The sequence below is a fragment of the Papio anubis genome, chromosome 3 (assembly GCF_008728515.1).
Source record: "Papio anubis isolate 15944 chromosome 3, Panubis1.0, whole genome shotgun sequence".
Lineage (NCBI taxonomy): Eukaryota > Metazoa > Chordata > Mammalia > Primates > Cercopithecidae > Papio > Papio anubis.
Window position 1 is genome coordinate 160,102,547 of NC_044978.1, and position 23,005 is coordinate 160,125,551.

Sequence of the window (23,005 nt, forward strand, 5' to 3'; positions counted from 1 at the left end):
CTTAGCTCTAGTCCTAACCAGCTGCCTCCACATAACCAAATTAGTAAATAGGAATTTGTCACAACTACACTTTAGAGTTAATAAATCTCAGTTATAAGGAATTTCTGTTTAATATGTATGTGTCTACATAACATTGTAATTAGGTTTAAGGGCTATCCATTATAGGATCACAGGACTCACTGAGCCTCACCAAGTTCAATACTTGTACAGGCAGACTGGGGTCACAGATAAACCATGCATCCTGGAGTCAGAATCATTATATTGCCAGGTTACATGATACAGGCAAGGCAGGGACAACTATCCATAATGACTGAGGAATAAAAGGACTAACTACACTCTTAATCATATAGCCACAATTTCTTGAAAATTAGCCACAAGCTTTTGGTTCTCCAATAGTTAAGAATGCATTCGCATCAGTTTAGGGTCTCTTCAGACAGATAGAATACATAGTAGTCTCATTCACACATAAGCTGAAACTTTGTCTAAATTATCCTTTCCCTGCTTTTTTACCTAGCAAACTCCTTCAAGTTGGCTGGCTTCAGAGGGTCATCACCTAATCTTCATGTGAAACTGCCTCTACATGTGGCAGTTTCAGATATCATCTATTGATTTTATATGGAAAATGAGGATTTTAGCTCATGCACATTCTATTTCCACCCTTCAGTCATCATTAATTCTTAATTAAATCCATATTGAGAGTTTTGCATTATTGTGACTATGTAAATATTTCACTGGTGAGGTATGTTGTACTTATCAATGTTTTCATTCTTATACTTTTTTCCACACTGTTCATAATTAAACTGATTTTTCACTTATACAATTTTCTCTAACCATTTACCTCTTTTTCCTAAACCCATACCAACTCTGAAAAGACCCTCCTTGATAGAAGTTCGCATGTAGTCAAGCCTGTGAGCTCATCTGCACTTTTGGTGTTTTTCGTGCAAGCATCCCTCCTGGAACCTTCCAACCTCCTGCTCCAATCTAGGGTTGTTGTGTTTCAGTCCAGTTGTGCAGCCTTTGTCCTGGAACTTCTCTTCACTACCATTTCTGGAAATTCTCCTTCTCTTTGGTTGGGATCCTGTTTTCTGGGTCCCATATTTTGCTTCTTGTTTATGACCTTGTTTGAAGTACTTCTACCAAGAGCTCCCTAAATAAGAGTAAATATTTTAGATCAGTACATCAGAAAATGTTTACTCCATCTTAACATTTGATTGACTGTTGGTTACATATAGAATTCCAGGCTTGAAATCACTCAGGTTTTTAAAGACATTACTTCAAAGTCTTCTGGCTTCCAGTGTTGTTGCTGAGAGTAAGATGCCACTCTGATTCCTGACACTGTATATACTCTGCTTTTCTTTTATAAAAAATTTTCAGTTTTCTCGTTTTCAAGTGCCTTGGTGTGGATCTTCTTTCATTCATGCCACTGGGTACTTGGTAAGCCTTTTCACTGGAGATCCACATCTTTCTTAAATTCTTATAAACTTATGTTCCCTCCGTTTCCCTTTTCTGGAACTCCTTTTGGTCAGATGTTAATCTTTGTAGATTGATCTTGTAATTTAAGAAATCTTTTCACTCCTATTTTTCATTTCTTTGGTTTTTTTGCTTCATCTTCTGACAAAGATTTCCTCAGCTTTGTTTTCAACTTATCTATCGATATGTATTTTTTGGCATACTATATTCTTAATCCAAAAACCTCCTTTTCATTCTCAAGTGTTTTCTTGCATTAATGAAATTCTGTTCTTGTTTCAAGTAATATATTATCTTACTGAGAATATTAGTGGTTTCATTAAAGTCTCCTTTTGGGAATAAATGGTTAACATGTCCATTTGAAGATGACATTGTGTTTACCTTCTCCCATCACTGTTGTCCTGAAAATGTACTGAATCACACACACACACAAAAATTCTAAGAGAAACGCCCCCACTATATTGCTAAGCAATGTTATTTACTGAAAACATATGATCCTTGACTGGTAAACGACATCTGAAATGGAAAACTGTGAGTAGAGTATAAAAACTGACTGGAAAACACAGGCCTTAGCCACCTGTGTGGTGTCTTTTGGGAGGACTTAGAAGCTATGCTTATGTGCATTACAAGAAATGATTCCTATGGTGTATGAGACTTCCCTATGTTGTGCCTATGTGACTTGTCATTTCCAGTTGCATACCTTCCTTGTGAGGGTTGGGAAGTAGCATTTGGATGGCTGTAAAGACTCTCCGTGATGATGAACCTGCTAATGGCATGCTAGTATACTGTCATGCTGTTTTCTGTCCTGTTTCACTCACAAATTTAAGTGAACCTGGTACCAGGTTATCGTCTATTGTATCCTGTGAGTATGAATGTAAATCAGAACCTGAAATGCCTACTAGCAGTCATTCCCTAATTTGGCTATTTGGGTTTTGTTATTGTTGTTGCTGTTTGGTTTTGCTTTAGTTTGGTCCTGTCTTTCATACTGGAAGAATTCAAAAGTCTGAGGTTTCTAGGTTGGTCATTCCTATTTAGAAACGAGGTAATAAAAAACTGATTGGAAGCTCTGTCGGCAAGGGTCAGGCACAGAATGCAGTAGGCTTCATTGTGAGGCAATTTAATATCTAGCCAACCTCTTTTTTGTAAGGGTTCTCTGAATCCCTGTTAGTCTTTTCTCTGGCATTCTAGAGTTGGTTGAGGGTAAGGAAAAAGAAGGTGGAGGGTGGGGAAGGTAGGGTAGTGGTGGTAAGAATGAGAGTATTAGTCTCACCATTCAGCAGACTTGTACTTAATCGCTGTTTTCAATAGCTCATTCCTGTCCTGCTCTATGTCTGAGGTCTCCGAGTGCACAGTCTTTCTGCATCTGGATCTCTAGTGAATACACCTCTGGTCTTCTGTGGGGGAGGAGGAGTTATCTGAGTATGCATGGTGATGGAAATCTGGGGGACTAACTTCTCCTGATCCAGACTTTCACACAATCTCCATTTTCAGCCCTATGGCTCACCATGGTTTTCTGTGACATGTGGTACCTCCAATTCTCGAACATTTCTAAGGTTCTATGGAGAAAATCATCTTGCTTCTTGCATCAGTCAGTGTCTAGTCAGGAAATAGGTCATACCAGAAATTGAACAGGGAAAAACAGAAGAAGCAAATGCAGAAAGCAACTATGACTTCTAGGTTAAAGGAAAGTAAACAAAAAAGAAACTAAGAACTTAGAAAAGGGTCTCCTGGCGCTGAAGGCTGAGATTCATACCTCTGTAGAGAGGTAGTGGAGCTGCCACACAAAGGCAAACCAAGGGTGGTGGAAAAACTTGTCAAGGGGCAGGTTAGAGCTGGACTATTGAGGACTACTGAGGTGAGTGTTATTGAGCCTCCTGCATCCCAATCTGCTGACTCCTACACACAGGAGCTAGAAATGGAAACCCCTTCCTCCTTCTATGGCCTTGCAGTGTCCCTCTAGAACCTTCTATTGACAAAGCCTACCATCAGAGCTGCTGGCAAAGGGGAAATGTTTCTAGGGTCCAGCTCCAGCATGATAAAGCAGAGCAAAAAGGAGAATTTAGAGCTGAAAGATAATAAACTGATGATTGGCAAAAAATATAAGGCCATAAATATACTTTAATCTCATTCATACTTTCTATCTTCTAGGGACATTTAGGTTTGATATTCTTCTCCCCTGTTTGAGTCATTTATCATCAGCGCTCTATCTTAATACATTAATGCCCAGAGTGATAAGTGGCTTCCTAGTTTCACCAAAGACAGTATTTATATTTCTATGCTCCTTATTGTTTTAGGGTGACTTTGAAAGAAGAAGTGATAATTTCTTAATTCCACCATCAGGAAATCTCCCTACTTTTCATTTTAAAATGAGCTTCCTCACAAGAATATTATGGTCTCCAGAGCAAAGCCACTCTCTAATTAATTCTTATGTTCTCCATCTCCCTAAGTGCCTCATCTTGTTATAAGCTCCACAAAAGTTTGTGAAATTAAATAAAGTGTACTTTCTTAAAAATAATTTTATAAAACTCACAATTTATCTCAATTAGTTTTATAACCATCCACCAGGCAACTGAATCCCAACAAGCTGTCTCATAAATCTATGCTGCTTATTAAAATACAAAATAAGCAAAAGCATTTATAGGTCAATGCAAACTCATTTTTAGTCCTATTAGCAAAGCAGCTTGCTCTCTCTATATACATATTTGCAATAAAAGAATAAATGTCACTTTATTAATTTGTTTCATGAGTAGATTACCCTATTGCTTTACATACATGCTATATAAAAACATTTTTCTAATTATCTTCTAAATGATGTTAATTTATTTTTAAGTTTCTATACTTACCAATTCAGGGATGTCTTTTACTTTCAGAGGAACTTGAATTAAACCCAAATGAGTCCTGAAACTAAGAGAATCACCGTTTTCATAATTTGGGTTGCGAAGATTAATTAATACCTTTAAAAACAAATCCAACAAAATTGGTTAGTTTCTTTATAGGATGTTTACACTTATAAAATTAGCAGGGATATTCTTTGTGTATCACCACAAAATTAATTACTATTTGGGTGATACACATACTTTAATTACATTCTAAAATAGTATAAAAGTATATTGAAATGTTAAAATATAATGCCATAAATATACTTTAATTAGGATAGTTTTAATATTCCAATAAATGATCTACAATACAAAACTCTACGAAGTTAAGAATTTAGTTAAAAATAAAAACTTTTTGGTGGTTAGAAAAAATAAAAATTGCTTGATTATAACACTTTACCAGAGAAGGTGATAAGAAAGAAATCTTGCTTGATTGTAATATTTATCAGGAAAAATTTTAGAACCAATTCTAACACATTTAAAAAAAGATATTGACAATATTTGTAGAAAGATGATGAAGTAAGATTGCAGGGCATCTCTCTCACCACTCCTATTCAACATAATATTGGAAGTTCTGGCTAGGGCAATCAGGCAAGAGAAAGAAATGAAGGGTATTCAAATAGGAAGAGTGGAAGTCAAATTGTCTGTTTGCAGATGACATGATTGTATATTTAGAAAACCCCACTGTCTCAGCCCAAAATCTCCTTAAGCTGATAAACAACTTCAGCAAAGTCTCAGGATACAAAATCAATGTGCAAAAATCACAAGCATTCCTATACACCAGTAACAGACAGAGAGCCAAATCATTGAACTCCCATTCACAATTGCTACTAAGAGAATAAAATACCTAGGAATCCAACTTACTAGGGATGTGCAGGACCTCTTTAAGGAGAACTACAAACCACTGCTCAAGGAAATAAGAGGACACAACAAATGGGAAAACATTCATGCTCATGGATAGAAAGAATCAGTATCACGAAAACGGCCATACTGCCCAAAGTAATTTATAGATTCAATGCTATCCCCATAGCTACCACTGACTTTCTTCATGGAAACGGAAAAAAACTACTTTAAACTTCATATGGAACCAAAAAAGAGCCCGCATACTCAAGACAATTCTAAGGAAAAAGAACAAAGCTGGAGGCATCATGCTTTCTAACTTCAAACTATACTACAAGGCTACAGTAACCAAAACAGCATGGTACTGGTACCAAAACAGATATATAGACCAATGGAAAAGAACAGAGGCCACAGAAAAAAACACCACATATCTACAACCATCTGATCTTTGACAAACTTGATACAAACAAGCAATGGGGAAAAGATTCCCTATTTAATAAATGGTGCTGGGAAAACTGGCTAGCCATATGCACAAAACTTAAACCGGACCTCTTCCTTACACCTTATACAAAAATAAACTCAAGATGGATTAAAGACTTAAATGTTAGACCTAAAACTATAAGAATCCTAGAAGAAAACCTGGGCAATACCATTCAGGACACAGGCATGGGCAAAGACTTTATGTCTAAAACACCAAAAGCAAAAAAAGCAATGGCAAAAAAAAGCCAAAATTGACAAATGGGACCTAATTAAACTAAAGAGCTTTTGTACAGCAAAAGAAACTATCGTCAGAGTGAACAGACAACCTACAGAATGGGAGAAAAATTTTGCAATCTATGCATCTGACATAGGGCTAATATCCAGAATCTACAAAGAACTTAAACATGTTTACAAGAAAAAAACAAATAACCCCATCAAAAAGTGGGCAAAGGATATGAACAGACACTTCTCAAAAGAAGACATTTACGCAGCCAACAAACATATGAAAAAATGCTCATGATCACTGGTCATTAGAGAAATACAAATCAAAACCACAATGAGATACCATCTCATAGCAGTTAGAATGGTGATCATTAAAAAGTCAGGAAACAACAGACGCTGGAGAGGACGTGGAGAAACAGAACGCTTTTACACTGTTGGTGGGAGTGTAAACTAGTTCAACCATTGTGGAAGACATTGTGGCGATTCCTCAAGGATCTAGAACTAGAAATACCCTTTGACCCAGCCATTCCGTTACTGGGTATATATCCAAAGGATTATAAATCATTCTACTATAAAGACACATGCACATGTATGTTTACTGAGGCACTATTCACAATAGCAAAGACTTGGAACCAACCCAAATGTTCATCAATGATAGACTGGATGAAGAAAACGTGGCACACATACGCCATGGAATACTACATAGCCATAAAAAAGGATGAGTTCACATCCTTTGCAGGGACATGGATGAAGCTGGAAACTATTATTCTCAGCAAACTATCACAAGAACAGAAAACCAAATACTGCATGTTCTCACTCATAAGTGAGAGTTGAACAATGAGAACACATGAACGCAGCGAGGAAAACATCACACACCAGGGCCTGTCAGGGGGTCAGAGGCAAGGGGAGGGAGAGCATTACGACAAATACCTAATGCAGGTGATGGGTTGATGAGTGCAGCAAACCACCATGGCACATGTATACCTATGTAACAAAACTGCACATTCTACACATGTACTCCAGAACTTAAAGTAAAATAAAAATAAATAAATAATAATAGTAACAAAGATTGCAGGGCATCTCCTCTAAACCAAACTCACAAGGAAAAAAAATTGAAAAGCAGAGCTTAAAAAAAGGTCATTTATAGAATTTCCCAAAATAAGTGGCCGGGTGCAGTGGCTCATGCCTGTAATCCCAGCACTGTGGGAGGCCAAGGCGGGCAGATTGTCTGAGCTCAGGAGTTTGCAACCAGCCTGGGCAACAATGGTGAGACCCCATCTCTACTAAAATACAAAAAATTAGCTGGGCGTAGCAGTGTGCACCTGTAGTCCCAGCTACTCGGGAGGCTGAGGCAGCAGAATTGCTTGAACCCGGGAGGGGAAGGTTGCAGTGAGCCAAGATCGTGCCACTGCACTCCAGCCTGGATGACAGAGCAAGACTCCATCTCAAAAAAAAAAAAAAAAAAAGCAGATAAAAGCCAACTTAGATATTGACATACCATTTAAAGTAGGAATCTTACTTCTATAAGTATAAATATAGAATATGATTCTAAGGAAAATAAATATGTTTGCTAGGATTGTACAGAAATAATGTTAGTGAAGTACTGCTTACACTGGAAAAATATGAAACAAATAACCTATCAGAAGGAATTATTTAAATAAAGTATGTTTAATTCATACAATAAAATACAGTATAATATGCCTCAATTAATATGGGTAATGACATGAAAAATGTTCACAATATTATTTTAAAAGTATAGTAGTTATTGCTATGTAATAACATTGTATGTTATTTTATTTCAAATTTTATTCTTACGTATAGTTACATATGCTTTCTTATTTTTCTAACAACATGCATTTTTCAAGAAACAATCATAATAATTTTTAAAAATGTTCTTAAGTAAAACTCTTGAGAGAGAAAAAAAACCATTAAGAATCTAGTGGAGGAGATTATGATGACAGAAACGTTATCATCTTTGAGGAAGACATTAATGAACTGATAGCTAACAGCTGATAAAATATATGCTATAATACCAAAAAAGTTTCCTAAAATTGCAAACACTGTATTGAAACTAAAAATATCAGTAGTATTTTTTTTTAAAAATAAAAAAAAAGTAACAAAGAATCTACAATTTTAGCCTAATTACCTAACAGCACAATTTTAGCCTAATTACATAAATAAGGAATCATACTACAAGGGAAACTGACAAACATAAAAGACAGAAAAAGGAGAAGATACTGTAAATACATGAATAACAGAAAAATAAAAATATTAGACATGTAGAAACTGTAATTAAGGAAATAATTACTTGAAATACTTGTGAATTTCAAAGAGATCTCAGCATGAGTAATAAAAGGATCAATTAAGGAACTGTCCTCAAAGAAACAGAATGTTATGAGCTATTAAGGAGAAAATATAGTTAAGAATAACCATATAAAAATTACATAAAGTTTCAGCTTTTAAGTGCTAGAAAAGGGAAGAGTTTGGGAGAAACTTTTAGTAGACTAAGAGAAATAAAGCCATCATCATAAAGGCAGTTTTTTACTAAACTGTCTAACATTAAAAGTAAACTGTTTACAATTCCAAAAGTTCTAAAATAATTTCTAACCAAGTTTTACTTTAGCAGATGTAAAGAGATAAAAATAAATAGCAAACATAAAGAGAAAAAATGCGAAACATTCATTCATTGATTCATTTATTCATTCATTCAGTAAATATTTATTGAGCAGATTGTGTTAAGCACTGTTCTACTTGGGGACAGTGCAGTCAAGGACAGGATTAACTTACAGCTGACTTGTGGTAGTGCTATGCTACTCTCCAGGAATACCTGGAAGTCTGGTAGTGACCCTTGGCCAAGATGCAGTGACATGTACTAACTAGTCAGTTGTAATATGCTATTTAATGACCAAAACTAACCTAGAGGCATTTCACATGTGTTTATTTACATAGTTTACTGAAAATGTAGATTGGCAAATTGCATCTGATATAACCAGTTGCAGAAACAACCCCTCAAAAAACTTCTGTCCTGGCTCTCTAGACCAAGGTATCTCACATGTATCCTGACGGCTTATAAATGAAAATCTAAACACATCCTGTGTAACTGAGAAAGGGCCCTGAGAGCTCGGTTGGAAGTGTGGATCTCTTTGTGTTTGCAGGTTCATTCTTTCTCTTGCTGAAAGAAAGCCACATGTGGGTGTACCCTGAGAAGCCTTGTGAGTGTTGTCAATTATTTGACCCTGTGTGACTGTTGAAGCAGGGAACAAAGCAGAATGAAAAGATCTTGCCCCTGTGGAGCTTCCTTTGTAATGGAAAAAGGCAAGCAGTAAGTAAAATAAATCAATAGTATGTTATATACCTCATGATAGATGCTGTGGAGAAAAACAAAGCTGGAAAGGGTATAAGGAGTTCAAGCAGAAGAGCTAGTGAAACCTCTAATGAGAAGGTGATATTTAAGCAAAGACATGAGTAGTGAGGGAGCATGCAGGTAGACATTTAGGGAAAAATCTTTGCCAGCAGATAAAACAAAGAGCAAAGACACTCAGCTGGGAGGAAGCCAGGGGTAAGCAAGGAGGCTAAAGTAGCTGGAGTAAGACCAATCAGGACAGTAACCGGAGATGAACTCAGACAGGTAATGGGATATCAAATCAAAAGGGGTATTTTAGGTCACTGTCATTACTTTGGCTTTTATTTAATAAGTAGAATGAGATGGGAAGCCACTGGATAGCAGAAGAGTGGCTTATTCTGAATTGCATTTAAAGGCCTTCCTCCAGAAGCTGTGCTAAGAAAAGATTCTAGGTGGGCAAAGGTAGAAGTAGGAAGACCAGTTGGGAAGCTTGGATGTAGCAGTGGTGGTGACAAAAACTGGATGTATTCTACATATATTTCAACAGTAAACCTAATAGGATTACATGTAAAGTCCAAGAGAAAGAGTGAAATCAAACATGTGTGAATTAAAATAATGAGTTCCAAGCATCTACTGAAGGGTTCCACTTGAATATTTGATATGCCTCTGAAACTTAACTAAGCTTATCACGTTCACTAACAGCCCTGTTCCGCCTCCTGTATCCTCTATCTCACCTCAAGTAACTTCTAGCCAATTACACAACCTAGATACTTGAAGGTGATCGTTATATTTTCTTTTTCTCATAGACCCCATATCTGATCAGCTCCCAAATCATCCTTAAAATTTCCTTCAAATCTGTCAAATTCTTTCCATTTCCAGTGTTGTTCTCTTAATTCAGACACTCATGATATCTTCTGGACTACTAGAACAGGGAAGGGAATAAAAAAGAAAAAGATTTCCTGAGTATGTATATGTGCCAGGCAGCAGGCTATGTGATGTACAGTCACTACTTTTTTTTTTCATTATTTTACTTTTATTGTTTTTTTTTTTTTTAATTATACTTTAAGTTCTAGGGTACATGTGCACAACGTGCAGATTTGTTACATATGTATACATGTGCTGTGTTGGTTTGCTGCACCCATTAACGCGTCATTCACATTAGGTATTTTCCCTAATGCTACGCCTCCCCCATCCCCCCACCCCATGACAGGCCCCAGTGTGTGATGATCCACACCCTGTGTCCAAGTGTTCTCATTGTTCAGTTCCCACCTATGAGTGAGAACATGCGGTGTTTGGTTTTCTGTTCTTGTGATAGTTTGCTCAGAATGATGGTTTCCAGCTTCATCCACGTCCCTGCAAAGGACAAGATCTCATCCTTTTCTATGGCTGCATAGTATTCCATGGTGTATATGTGCCACATTTTCTTAATCCAGTCTATCATTGATGGACATTTGGGTTGGTTCCAAGTCTTTGCTATTGTGAATAGTGCCACAATAAACATATGTGTGCATGTGTCTTTATAGTGGCATGATTTACAATCCTTTGGATATATACCCAGTAATGGGATCACTGGGGCAAATTGTATTTCTAGTTCTAGATCCTTGAGGAATCGCCACACTGTCTTCCACAATGGTTTAGTTTATACTCCCACCAACAGTGTAAAAGTGTTCCTATTTCTCCACATCCTCTCCAGCACCTGTTGTTTCCTGACTTTTTAATGATAGCCACTCTAACTGGTGTGAGATGGTATCTCATTGTGGTTTTGATCTGCATTTCTCTGATGGTGAGTGATGATGAGCATTTTTTCATGTGTCTGTTGGTTGTATAAATGTCTTCTTTTGAGAAGTGTCTGTTCATATCCTTTGCCTACTTTTTGATGGGGTTGTTTTTTTCTTGTAAATGTCTTCAAGTTATTTGTAGATTCTGGATATTAGCCCTTTGTCACATGGGTAGATTGCAAAAATTTTCTCCCATTCTGTAGGTTGTCTGTTCACTCTGATGGTAGTTTCTTTTGCTGTGCAGAAGCTCTTTAGTTTAATTAGATCCCATATGTCAATTTTGGCTTTTTTTTGCCATTGCTTTTGGTGTTTTAGACATGAAGTCCTTGCCCATGCCTATGTCCTGAATGGTATTACCCAGGTTTTCTTCTACGGTTTTTATGGTTTTAGGTCTAACATTTAGATCTAATCCATCTTGAATTAATTTTTGTAGAAGATGTAAGGAAGGGATCCAGTTTCAGCTTTCTACATAGGGCCAGCCAGTTTTCCCAGCACCATTTATTAAATAGGGAATCCTTTCCCCATTTCTTGTTTTTGTCAGGCTTGTCAAAGATCAGATGGTTGTAGATGTGTGGTGTTATTTCTGAGGCCTCTGTTCTGTTCCATTGGTCTATATCTCTGTTTTGGTACCAATACCATGCTGTTTTGGTTACTGCAGTCTTGTAGTATAGTTTGAAGTTAGGAAGCATGATGCCTCCAGCTTTGTTCTTTTTCCTTAGGATTGTCTTGGCAATGCGGGCTCTTTTTTAGTTCCATATGAACTTTAAAGTCGTTTTTTCCAATTCTGTGAAGAAAGTCATTAGTAGCTTGATGGGGATGACACTGAATCTATAAATTATCTTGGAGAGTATGGCGATTTTCACGATATTGATTCTTCCTATCCATGAGTATGGAATGTTCTTCCATTTGTTTGTGTCCTCTTTTATTTCATTGAGCAGTGGTTTGTAGTTCTCCTTGAAGAGGTCCTTCACATCCCTAGTAAGTTGGATTCCTAGGTATTTTTTTCTCTTTGTAGTAATTGTAAATGGGAGTTCACTCATAATTTCGCTGTCTGTCTGTTATTGGTGTATAGGAATGCTTGTGATTTTTGCACATTGATTTTGTATCCTGAGACTTTGCTGAAGTTGTTTATCAGCTTAAGGAGATTTTGGGCTGAGACAATGGGGTTTTCTAAATATACAATCAGGTCATCTGCAACAGGGACAGTTTGACTTCCTCTTTTCCTAATTGAATATCCTTTATTTCTTTCTCTTGCCTGATTGCCCAGGCCAGAAATTCCAACACTATGTTGAATAAGAGCGATAAGAGAGGGCATCCCTCTCTTGTGCCAGTTTTCAAATGGAGTGTTTCCAGTTTTTGCCCATTCAGTATGATACTGACTGTGGGTTTGTCATAAATAGCTCTTATTATTTTGAGATATCTTCCATCAATACCTAGTTTACTGAGAGTTTTTAGCATGAAGGGCTGTTGAATTTTGTTGAAGGCCTTTTCTGCATCTATTGAGATAATCATGTGGTTTTGTCTTTGGTTCTGTTTATGTGATGGATTACGTGTATTGATTTGCATATGTTGAACCAGTCTTGCATTCCAGGGATGAAACCAACTTGATCTTGGTGGATAAGCTTTTTGATGTGCTGCTGGATTTGCTTTGCCAGTATTTTATTGAGGATTTTCACAACAATGTTCATCAGGGATATTGGTCTAAAATTCTCTTTTTTTTGTTGTGTCTCTGCCAGGCTTTGGTATCAGGATGATGCTGGCCTCATAAAATGAGTTAGGGAGGATTCCTTCTTTTTCTATTGACTGGAATAGTTTCAGAAGGAATGGTACCAGCTCCTCTTTGTACCTCTGGTAGAATTTGGCTGTGAATCCGTCTGGTCCTGGACTTTTCATTGGTTGGTAGGCTATTAATTATTGCCTCAACTTCAGAGCCTCTTATTGGTCTATTCAGCGATTCAACTTCTTCCTGGTTTAGTCTTGAGAGGGTGTATGTGTCCAGGAATTTATCCATTTCTTCTAGATTTTCTAGTTTGTGTAGAAGTGTTTACAGTATTCTCTGATGGTAGTTTGTATTTCTGTGGGAACGGTGGTGATATCCCCTTTATCTCTTTTTATTGCATCTATTTGATTCTTCTCTCTTTTCTTCTTTATTAGTCTTGCTAGTGGTCTATCAATTTTGTTGATCTTTTCGAAAAATCAGCTCCTGGATTCACTGATTTTTTGAAGTGTTTTTTGTGTCTCTATCTCCTTCAGTTCTGCTCTGATCTTAGTTATTTCTTGCCTTCTGCTAGCTTTTGAATTTGTTTGCTCTTGCTTCTCTAGTTCTTTAATTGTGATGTTAGGATGTCGATTTTAGATCTTTCCTGCTTTCTCTTGTGGGCATTTAGTGCTATAAATTTCCCTCTACACACTGCTTCAAATGTGTCCCAGAGATTCTGGTACATTGTGTCTTTGTTCTTATTGGTTTCAAAGAACATCTTTATTTCTGCCTTCATTTCGTTATTTACCCAGTAGTCATTCAGAAGCAAGTTGTTCAGTTTCCATGTAGTTGTGTGGTTTTGAGTGAGTTTCTTAATCCTGAGTTCTAATTTAATTGCACTGTGGTCTAAGAGACAGTTTGTTGTGATTCCTGTTCTTTTATATTTGCTGAGGAGTGCTTTACTCCAACTATGTGGTCAATTTTGAAATAAGTGCCATGTGGTGCTGAGAAGAATGTATTCTGTTGATTTGGGGTGGGGGGTTCTGTAGATGTCTATTAGGTCTGCTTGGTGCAGAGCTGAGTTCAAGTCCTAGATATCCTTGTTAACCTTCTGTCTCGTTGATCTGTCTAATATTGACAGTGGGATAGTAAAGTCTCCCATTATTATTGTGTGGGAGTCTAAGTCTCTTTTTAGGTCTCTCAGGACTTGCTTTTTGAATCTGGGTGCTCCTTTATTGGGTGCATATATATTTAGGATACTTAGCTCTTCTTGTTGAATTAAACCCTTTACCATTATGTAATAGCCTTGTCTCATTTGATCTTTGTTTGTTTAAAGTCTGTTTTATCAGAGACTAGGATTGCAACCCCTGCTTTTTTTTTTTTTTTTTTTTTTTGCTTTTCATTTGCTTGGTAGATCTTCCTCCATTCCTTTATTTTGAGCCTATGTGCATCTCTGCACATGAGATGGGTCTCCTGAAGTACAGCACATTGATGGGTCTTGACTCTTTATCTAATTTACCAGTCCATGTCTTTTAATTGGTGCATTTAGCCCATTTACATTTAAAGTTAATATTGTTATGTGTGAATTTGATCCTGTCATTATGATGTTAGCTGGTTATTTTGCCTGTTAGTTGATGCAGTTTCTTCCTAGCATCAATGGTCTTTACAATTTTGCATGTTTTTGCAGTGGCTGGTACCGGTTGTTCCTTTCCATATTTAGTGCTTCCTTCAGGAGCTCTTGTAAGGCAGGCCTGGTGGTGACAAAATCTCTCAGCATTTGCTTTCTGTAAAGGATTTTATTTCTCCTTCACTTATGAAGCTTAGTTTGGCTGGACATGAAATTCTGGGTGAAAATTATTTTCATTAAGAATGTTGAATATTGGTCCCCACTCTCTTCTGGCTTGTAGGGTTTCTGCTGAGAGATCCACTGTTAGTCTGATGGGTTTCCCTTTGTGGGTAACCTGACCTTTCTCTCTGGCTGCCTTTAGCATTTTTTCTTTCATTTCAACCTTTGTTAATTGACAATTACATGTCTTGGGGTTGCTCCTCTCGAGGAGTATCTTTGTCGTGTTCTCTGTATTTCCTGAATTTGAATATTGGCCTGCCTTGCTAGTGAGGTACGTTCTCCTGGATAATGTCCTGAAGAGTGTTTTCCAGCTTGGTTCCATTCTCCCTGTCACTTTCAGGTACACCAATCAAATGTAGATTTGGTCTTTTCATGTAGTCCCATATTACTTGGAGGCTTTGCTCATTTCTTTTTACTCTTTTTTCTCTAAACTTCTCGCTTCATTTCATTCATTTGATCTTCAATCACTGATACCCTTTCTTCCACTTGACCAGATAGGCTACTGAAGCTTGTGCATGCATCACGTAGTTCTCGTGCCATGTTTTTCAGCTCCATGAGGTCATTTAAGGTCTTCTCTACACTGTTCATTCTAGTTAGCCATTTGTCTAATCTTTTTTCAAGGTTTTAAGCTTCCTTGTGATGGGTTCGGACATCCTCCTTTAGCTCAGAGAAGTTTGTTATTATCGACTTTCTGAAGCCTACTTCTGTCAACTTGTCAAAGTCATTCTCCATCCTGCTTTGTTCCATTGCTGGCAAGGAGCTGTGATCCTTTGGAGGAGAAGGGGCACTCTGGTTTTTAGAATTTTCAGCCTTTCTGCTCTGGTTTCTCCCCATGTTTGTGGTTTTATCTACCTTTGGTCTCTGATGATGGTGACCTACAGATGGGGTTTTGGTGTGGATGTCCTTTTTGTTGATGTTGATGCTATTCTTTTCTGTTTGTTAATTTTCCTTCTAACAGTCAGGTCCCTCAGCTGCAGGTTTGTTGGAGTTTGCTGGAGGTCCACTCCAGACCCTGTTTGCCTGGGTTTCACCAGCAGAGGCTGTAGAACAGCAAATATTGCAAAACAGCAAATATTGCTGCCTGATCCTTCCCCTAGAAGCTTTGTCTCAGAGGGGTACCAGGCTGTATGAGGTGTCAGTCAGCCCCTACTGGGAGGTGTCTCCAAGTTAGGCTACACAGGGGTCAGGGACCCACTTGAGGAGGCAGTCTGTCTGTTCTCAGAGCTCAAACACTGTGCTGGGAGAATCACTGCTCTCTTCAGAGCTGTCACACAGGGACGTTTAAGTCTGCAGAAGTTTCTGCTGCCTTTCATTCAGCTATGTCCTGCCCCGACAGGTGGAGTCTACAGAGGCAGGCAGTCCTCATTGAGCTGTGGTGGGCTCCACCCAATTCACGTCACCTGCCACTTTGTTTACCTACTCAAGCCTCAGCAATGGCAGATGCCCCTCCCCTAGCCAGGCTTGCCACTTCATAGTTCGATCTCAGACTAGTAGTGAGCAAGGGTCCATGGGCGTGGGACCTGCTGAGCCAAGCACAGGATATGATCTCCTGGTGTGCCGTTTGCTAAGACTGTTGGAAAAGCACAGTGTTTAGTTGGCAGTATCCCGATTTTCCCGGTATAGTCTGTCATGGCTCAGAAAAGGAAATCCTTTTTTCCCTTGGCTCAGAAAAGGAAATCCCCCAACTCCTTGTGCTTCCCAGGTAAGGTGATGCCCCCCCAGCTTTGGCTCACCCTCCATGGGCTGCACCCACTTGCCAACCAGTCCCAGTGAGATGAACCAGGTACCTCAGTTGGAAATGCAGAAATTACCCATCTTCTGTGTTGATCACACTGGGAGCTGCAGACTGGAGCTGTTCATATTCGGTCATCTTGGAACCCACTTCCTACAGTCACTAATTTTTAATCAAAATTATCCTAACTGATTTACCCCATGCTAATCTTTCCATATTCCAATATATTTTCTAACAGTAATTTTCAAACACAGATCTGATCATGTCATTCCACTGTTTCAATGACTCTGGGGCTTTTTACATCCTAATCCCTCTGCCTTGATATATTTTTACATCATCATTTATTCACATGATTCGTTCATTAATATATGTGTATTTATCCAATAGAACCTACCTCAAGAAAATCCTTAGGTGCATAAACAGGTCTGAAAAGGCTTAAATCTAGAATAAGATAGATTATAAACAAAATTTCAGCTAATAATATATGAAGTCTTATTAAATAAATGTAATCATTCTTTCATATGTTATCATACAGATAGATTAATTCAAACATTTCTTGAGAATCAATTATTTGTCATACATGCATTAAGTACAGAGAACACTAAAATGAAAAGACAATTTCTGCCCTTCCCATCCTAGATGACATATTCTGGAACAAATTAAGAGCATCCTATTCACAGATCGTAATTATTTACAACTTAATTGGCCAAACAAGGTCAATGTAACATAAAGGTTCTATATGAGAATTTTCAATGTACTTAAAATACAAACAATGCATTCTTAGTGAATTCCTCTAGTTGTATTAAACTATTCCCCCTTTTGAACTCAAATAACTAGACATAATAACTCTATTATGGTATTTATCTCTTACCTAGTCCCCTACATGTATTTTAGCAGTGGTAAAGGAGGGGGAGGAGGGGTTATGTACATGTCTGTCTATACAATTACAGGCATCTATCATAGTAAATGAAGTATAGTTGTTATTCATTTTACATTTACAAAATTGACTACATTTTAAATATTAAAATGAACAAAAATAAATTCTTTAAAACATTTTAAAGCCTTCAAATGTATTTTTCACTATTTATCCTATTTTTAACAACCCAATATAATTAAGCTTGCACAATATTTACTTTAATTAAAAGACAATCTCAAAAATCCACTGGATAATTTATTATTTTATAAAAATGTTTTTAAATGCTGCTTTAAAAAAGGATAAATAAGGCCAGGCACAGTAGCTCACACCTGTAATCCCAGCACTTTGGGAGGCTCTGGTGGGAGGATCGGAGGATTACTTGAAGCCAGGAGTTCAACAGAGAGAGCCAGGGCAACATAGCAAAACCCCATCTCTACAAAAAAATAAAAAAATTAGCCAGGCATGGTGGTGCGTGCCTGTCGTCTTTGCTACTCAGGAGGCTGAGATGAAAGGACCCTCTGAGCCCAGGAGTTTCAGGTTAAAGGGAGCTGTGATCAGGCTACTGCACTCCAGCACAGGTAACAGAGCAAGACCCTGTCTCTAAAAACACAAACAAACAAGCAAAAAGCTGCTCCTGATGTCTGTATTTATTAGCTGCATGTGGTGTCTGGGAGTTTGAGTAGGCCAGTCTAACTCTGGTTTTCCAGAAGATAGAAAATTAATGAGAAGGAAAATTAACATCTTCACAAAAGAATTGTTAATTATGTTATTTTGCATCCACAGTTAAGAAGGCAATCTTTTTCCACTACTACATTCAGAAAAAATTGTTCACATACCTGGTTCATCAGTTCCCATTTCATTCCATTTATTAAGAAGTTCTTTCTGTTCTCCAACTGGCCTCTGGAAAAGGTAATTTAAAACTGGTTTCATTTCATTTTTTGAAGTCTAGCAATACAACTAAAAATAAGAATCAATAACTTATTTAAAAGCTTACATAAACTACAATAACAGGATAAATAATTTCATTAAACATGTTGAATTTGGGGGGTAACTGCATTTAAATTATTATTTAACTATTGTGTTATATCTAGTCTCAATGGCCTAGTTAGAACATGGTGCTAATGAGTCCAATAAAAGAAGGTAAGTGATCTGTACTGGCCAGTACATTTCACAAAGAAAAACTGCTCCTCAGCCACATACTATATCTCTTACCCCCATCCAGCAGACTCAGAAAAGCATCGTAAGGGGGACTGGCCAAGAGAGTGTGACTAAGAGTTAGTAGCATCATCTTCCTATATGAAAGGCAGTATATTATACAATACTACATATTTAGACAGTTTTTAATATAAGTGTATCCTTTTTAAATACCATCCTTCTGGTGCCTTCAGTAATTTTTCCTTGGATATTATTCAAAGTATACCCACTACATCCTGTCCAACAACAGGGAATAAATAGCAGGTAGGGAGAATGAAGTAAAGGGAAACTGACTCTCTCCTACTTGTGAGCAGCTACAAAGAATACAAAACATCCCTCAAGTGTTTTTTCTTTTCTTTCTCATCTTTTCTCCTCAATGCTCAGAGTAACGTAAGTGTTGAATATTAGATCTAAATAGAATTCCAGTTCTACAGAGAGAAGACCAATTATCCTTTTTGTTTCCTATGTTAATACCGAAAGATGGTACCGTATTGCCTGTTACAAGATCACAGTATGCCTGAACTCTATCTGTGATTCAAGAAATATGGCTATTGTGCTAATTAGCCAAAAAGTAAGGAGACTAAAGGTAATTAAAATATTTAAAGCATATTGCTAATCTTTACAGCCAAATCCTAACTCATCTATACTACAGATTCATATTTCTATTTATTTGCAAAGACACAGGTTTGTTACAATAATTATTATAGCACACGAAACAGAAATCTATACAGAATGTACCCACATAATTGGCCTTTTACAGATTTTTGTTTCAAACCAAGTTGATATACTAGTAAAAATAAATAAATAGGCCAGGCGCAGTGGCTCACATCTGTAATCCCAGCACTTTGGGAGGCCAAGGTGGGCGGATCATGAGGTCAGGAGATCGAGACCCTCCTGACTAACACGGTGAAACCCCTCTCTACCAAAAATACAAAAAAATTAGCCAGGCGTGGTGGCACGTGCCTGTAGTCCTAGTTACTTGGGAGGCTGAGGCAGGAGAATTGCTTGAACCCAGGAGGCAGAGGATGCAGTGAGCCGAGATCGCGCCACTGCACTCCAGCCTGGGTGATAGAGTAAGACTCTGTCTCTAAATAAATAAATAAATAAATGTGCCTAACAGTTATATAACTTCATGATACTTTCTAGTATTTGATTCACAATGAAATACTTAAACAGAAAAATGTTTAAAAGTACCTTTCGTGCCAGTGGGATACTCAGTTCAGTGCACATACTATTTAAACTCTTCAAAATTCTTTTTTCCCAACTTCCCTGAAATATAAAAAACAATCAATTATCTTTTCCAGTAACAATACTAAAACTAATAAAAAATATTAAAGATATTATGAATTACATAGAAATGGTAAGGTTGGTTGAGATTGGTTATCCCTATTTATTAGTTCACTCAACAAATACTAACTATTGCCTACTATATTCCAGATACTATCCTTTGTGCTATGAACTAAGCAGTGAATAACAGAAAGCCTCAGTCCTCAAATAACTGACATTTTAGTTGAGGATGGGAATAAGCATAGATTTTTTTTTAAATGTCAACAAGTCATATGGTAATAAACGTTATATAGAAAACATTTATGAGATGCTTAAATTTAACTTATCTTTTTATCTGATATTTTCTAACATTTTTCTATCAGATAAAAAGATAAGTTAAATTTAAGCATCTCATAAATGTTTAATACTTAGGAATCCCATTAATGACCTAGTAAAAGGTAAAAATGTACAGAAATTTTTTATTACATTGTAATTTTCCCCAAAATGAAATTTCACCCCTAAATACTTCAGCATGCACATTCTTAGAATAAGGACCTTTTCCAACATATCACAATATCATTATCATACCTAAGAAAATTAATATTTCATGATGTCATACTTTGTCCACACATGTTCAAATTTTCCAACCTTCTCCATATATCTTGTAGAGTTTTTTAAAATCTGAGATCCATTCAAAATTCATGCATTACATTTCATTGGTTGTTATGTCTCGCTCTTTCAGAGCAGTTTAATCCAGAATCTCTCTATTCTTTTCTTTTTTATGATACTGACTCTTTTTGAAAGGTCCAGGCCAGTTATCTTTTAGACTGTGTCACAATCTGGATTTGTCTCACTACTTTTCACAGTATTGATTACCTTCTTCATTATCCCTTCCATTTGTTATAAAATGGAAATTAAGTTTTAATAGTCCTAGGTTTGGTCATCCATAAATACCATATTTTAATATACTATTCTTTTCAATGACAAGCGAAAATGTCATAATAATGTTTTTTGTCTTTTTACTAAATGTGCCTACAGACCACTTCTGGGTCACTGAAATCAAAATAAAATAATACCAAAGTCCCAAAATTCAGACCTAATAAGGAAACAAGGAGAGAACCGTATATTACTCATAAAGAACAGTAATAATCAATTAATGAAAGTGGAATAATAATAATAGTTCCCTTATATGGTTGTTACAAAGATTAAAGATGTTAATACATGTAAACTGACTCAAACAGTGGCATAATATGATAATTATCATTCAGTAAGTGATGGCTTTTACTACAGCTATCATTATTCATAGCTTCTTCAACACACACATTCAAATACATTACTCTTTATCTGAAATTTGCTCTGAAAGGTCAACTCCCACCTCCAACATTGTTATTCTTGTCTAAATAAATCTTATTCACCTTTTAGGTATCAGCTTAAATATCCCTTCCTCCATTAAGACTTCTCACCTGGTACCCAACTAAGATAGCATTAGGTGACTTTGCTTATGGGCTCTCATAGCACCCTGTCCTTCACCTATCATAGTACAAATCACACTGTGTCTAGCACATAATAGATGCTTAATAATTAAACAGATTTCTACTCTAAGTAATGTTGTAAGTATGTAAAAAAATTTTAATGTAATGGCCCAAGCAGTGAATGAACAGAAAAAAATCATCTGAAGGATAAATATCGAGCTTTGTGAAATGTATAAAGTTCAGTTTACTATATTTATAGAAACAGATTTTCAAGAATAAAAGCATACTCAATACATTACATGAAATAGCTCCCAAATTAACTCTATTGGCCTATTTTAATTCTCTCCTTAACTATAAATAATTCTCTTAGATCCAAAACTTATTTGGTACCTCTTATTTGGGTACATTGTTAATGAGTAAACATTTGTTATAATGATACAACCTACCTTCCACATTCAATGTCTTTACACCCACCTTATTCAGATAAATCTCATTCACCTTTCTGATGTCAGATTAAGTATCATTTCCTCTAACGAGCCTTCTGTTACCTGCTGCCTCCCACCCCCAATGGTGGAGGAAACAGGTAAGAAAAAGCTTATTAAAAAATACTTCTAATTAAATGATCGCAATAAAATAAAATTTGCATACATATTAAAAATCCAATCCCTGGATTTTTATTTATCCTATCATAAGGAACCAAACTGCTAGCTATTAAATTATCGCTACAAATGTTCTCATTTTCAATCACTCATGCAAACAGCTCTAGAATTGATAAAAAGGCATTAACTCTCAGACATAAAAACAAAACTAAAGATATTAAATACAATAGAAATCGATGTGTAGCTCATAATATACAGAGATGACCCTTGAACAACACAGGCTTGAACTGTGTGGGTTTACTTATATTTACTTTTTTTCCAATATGAGCAACAATTTCAAAAAACCTCACAGACAAACCACATAGCCTAGACATACTGAAAATTTTAAGAAAAAGTTGAGTTTGTTCTGAATGCATAAAATATATGTAGATACTACTAGTCTATTTATCATTTCCTACCATAAAGTATACACAAAACTATTATAAAAAATTAAGATTTATTAAAAACATATATGTACTTTCAGATTATACATGGTACCATTTGAAGTTGAGAGAAATATAAACAAACATAAAGATGCGGTATTAAATCACAACTGCATAAAATTAACTGTAGGACATACTATATTACTGTAACAATTTTGTAGCTACCTCCTCTTGCTATTGCAGTGAATTCAAGTGCTGTGAGTATCTGCTTGAAACCCTGGGTGATGCTAATCATCTCCATGTGAGCAGTTCCACAGGCCTGTAAATTGTGTACTGCAGTAAAAAGTGATCTCTCGCTGTCTCACTTTTTTTATTGTGTTGAGCACAATATTGTCCCTGAATAATAGCATGGGACCCATACAAAAAGCCACTAGCGATGCTAGAAATGCTCCCAAGAAGAAAAGTCATGACATTGCAAGAAAATGTTGAATTGCTTGATATGTATGGAAGATTGAAGTCTGCAGCTGCAGTTGCCCATCACTTCAAGAGAAATGAATCCAGCATAAGGACCATTGTAAAAAAAGAAAAGGAAACTCATGAAGTCATTGCTGTAGCTACACCACCAGTGGTGAAAACCTCGCTTTTTTTTTTTGCAAAATACTCTTTTATCTAGTATTGAAAATACAACTTTTATGTGGGTTCAGGGTTACTAAAAGGCATACCTATAGACTCCAAATATGATTTGAGAAAAAGTGAAGTCATTATATGACAATATAAAGCAAAAGAAAGGTAAAGGATCTAAAGCTGGAGTATTTAATCCCAGCCAAGGATGGTTTGATAATTTTCAAAATCA

The 23,005-nt window shown here is 36.6% G+C and overlaps 1 protein-coding gene across 3 annotated transcripts in view; it reads right to left on the reverse strand.

Annotated features, from left to right (window-relative positions):
• The window catches only part of TBC1D19 (TBC1 domain family member 19), a 157,976-nt gene that overhangs the window by 90,100 nt on the left and 44,871 nt on the right, over positions 1-23,005 (reverse strand). For all 3 annotated transcript variants that reach the window (XR_001902400.3, XM_017958626.3, XM_003898560.4), the window contains exons 5-8: positions 19,588-19,662; positions 18,036-18,099; positions 16,678-16,724; positions 4,311-4,421 (exon numbers count right to left, since the gene is read on the reverse strand). Coding sequence is in view for 2 of the 3 variants with exons in the window: in XM_017958626.3 (XP_017814115.1) it covers positions 4,311-4,421; positions 16,678-16,724; positions 18,036-18,099; positions 19,588-19,662 (297 nt within the window). In the remaining variant the exon portion in view is untranslated. The remainder of the gene's footprint in view (positions 1-4,310; positions 4,422-16,677; positions 16,725-18,035; positions 18,100-19,587; positions 19,663-23,005) is intronic.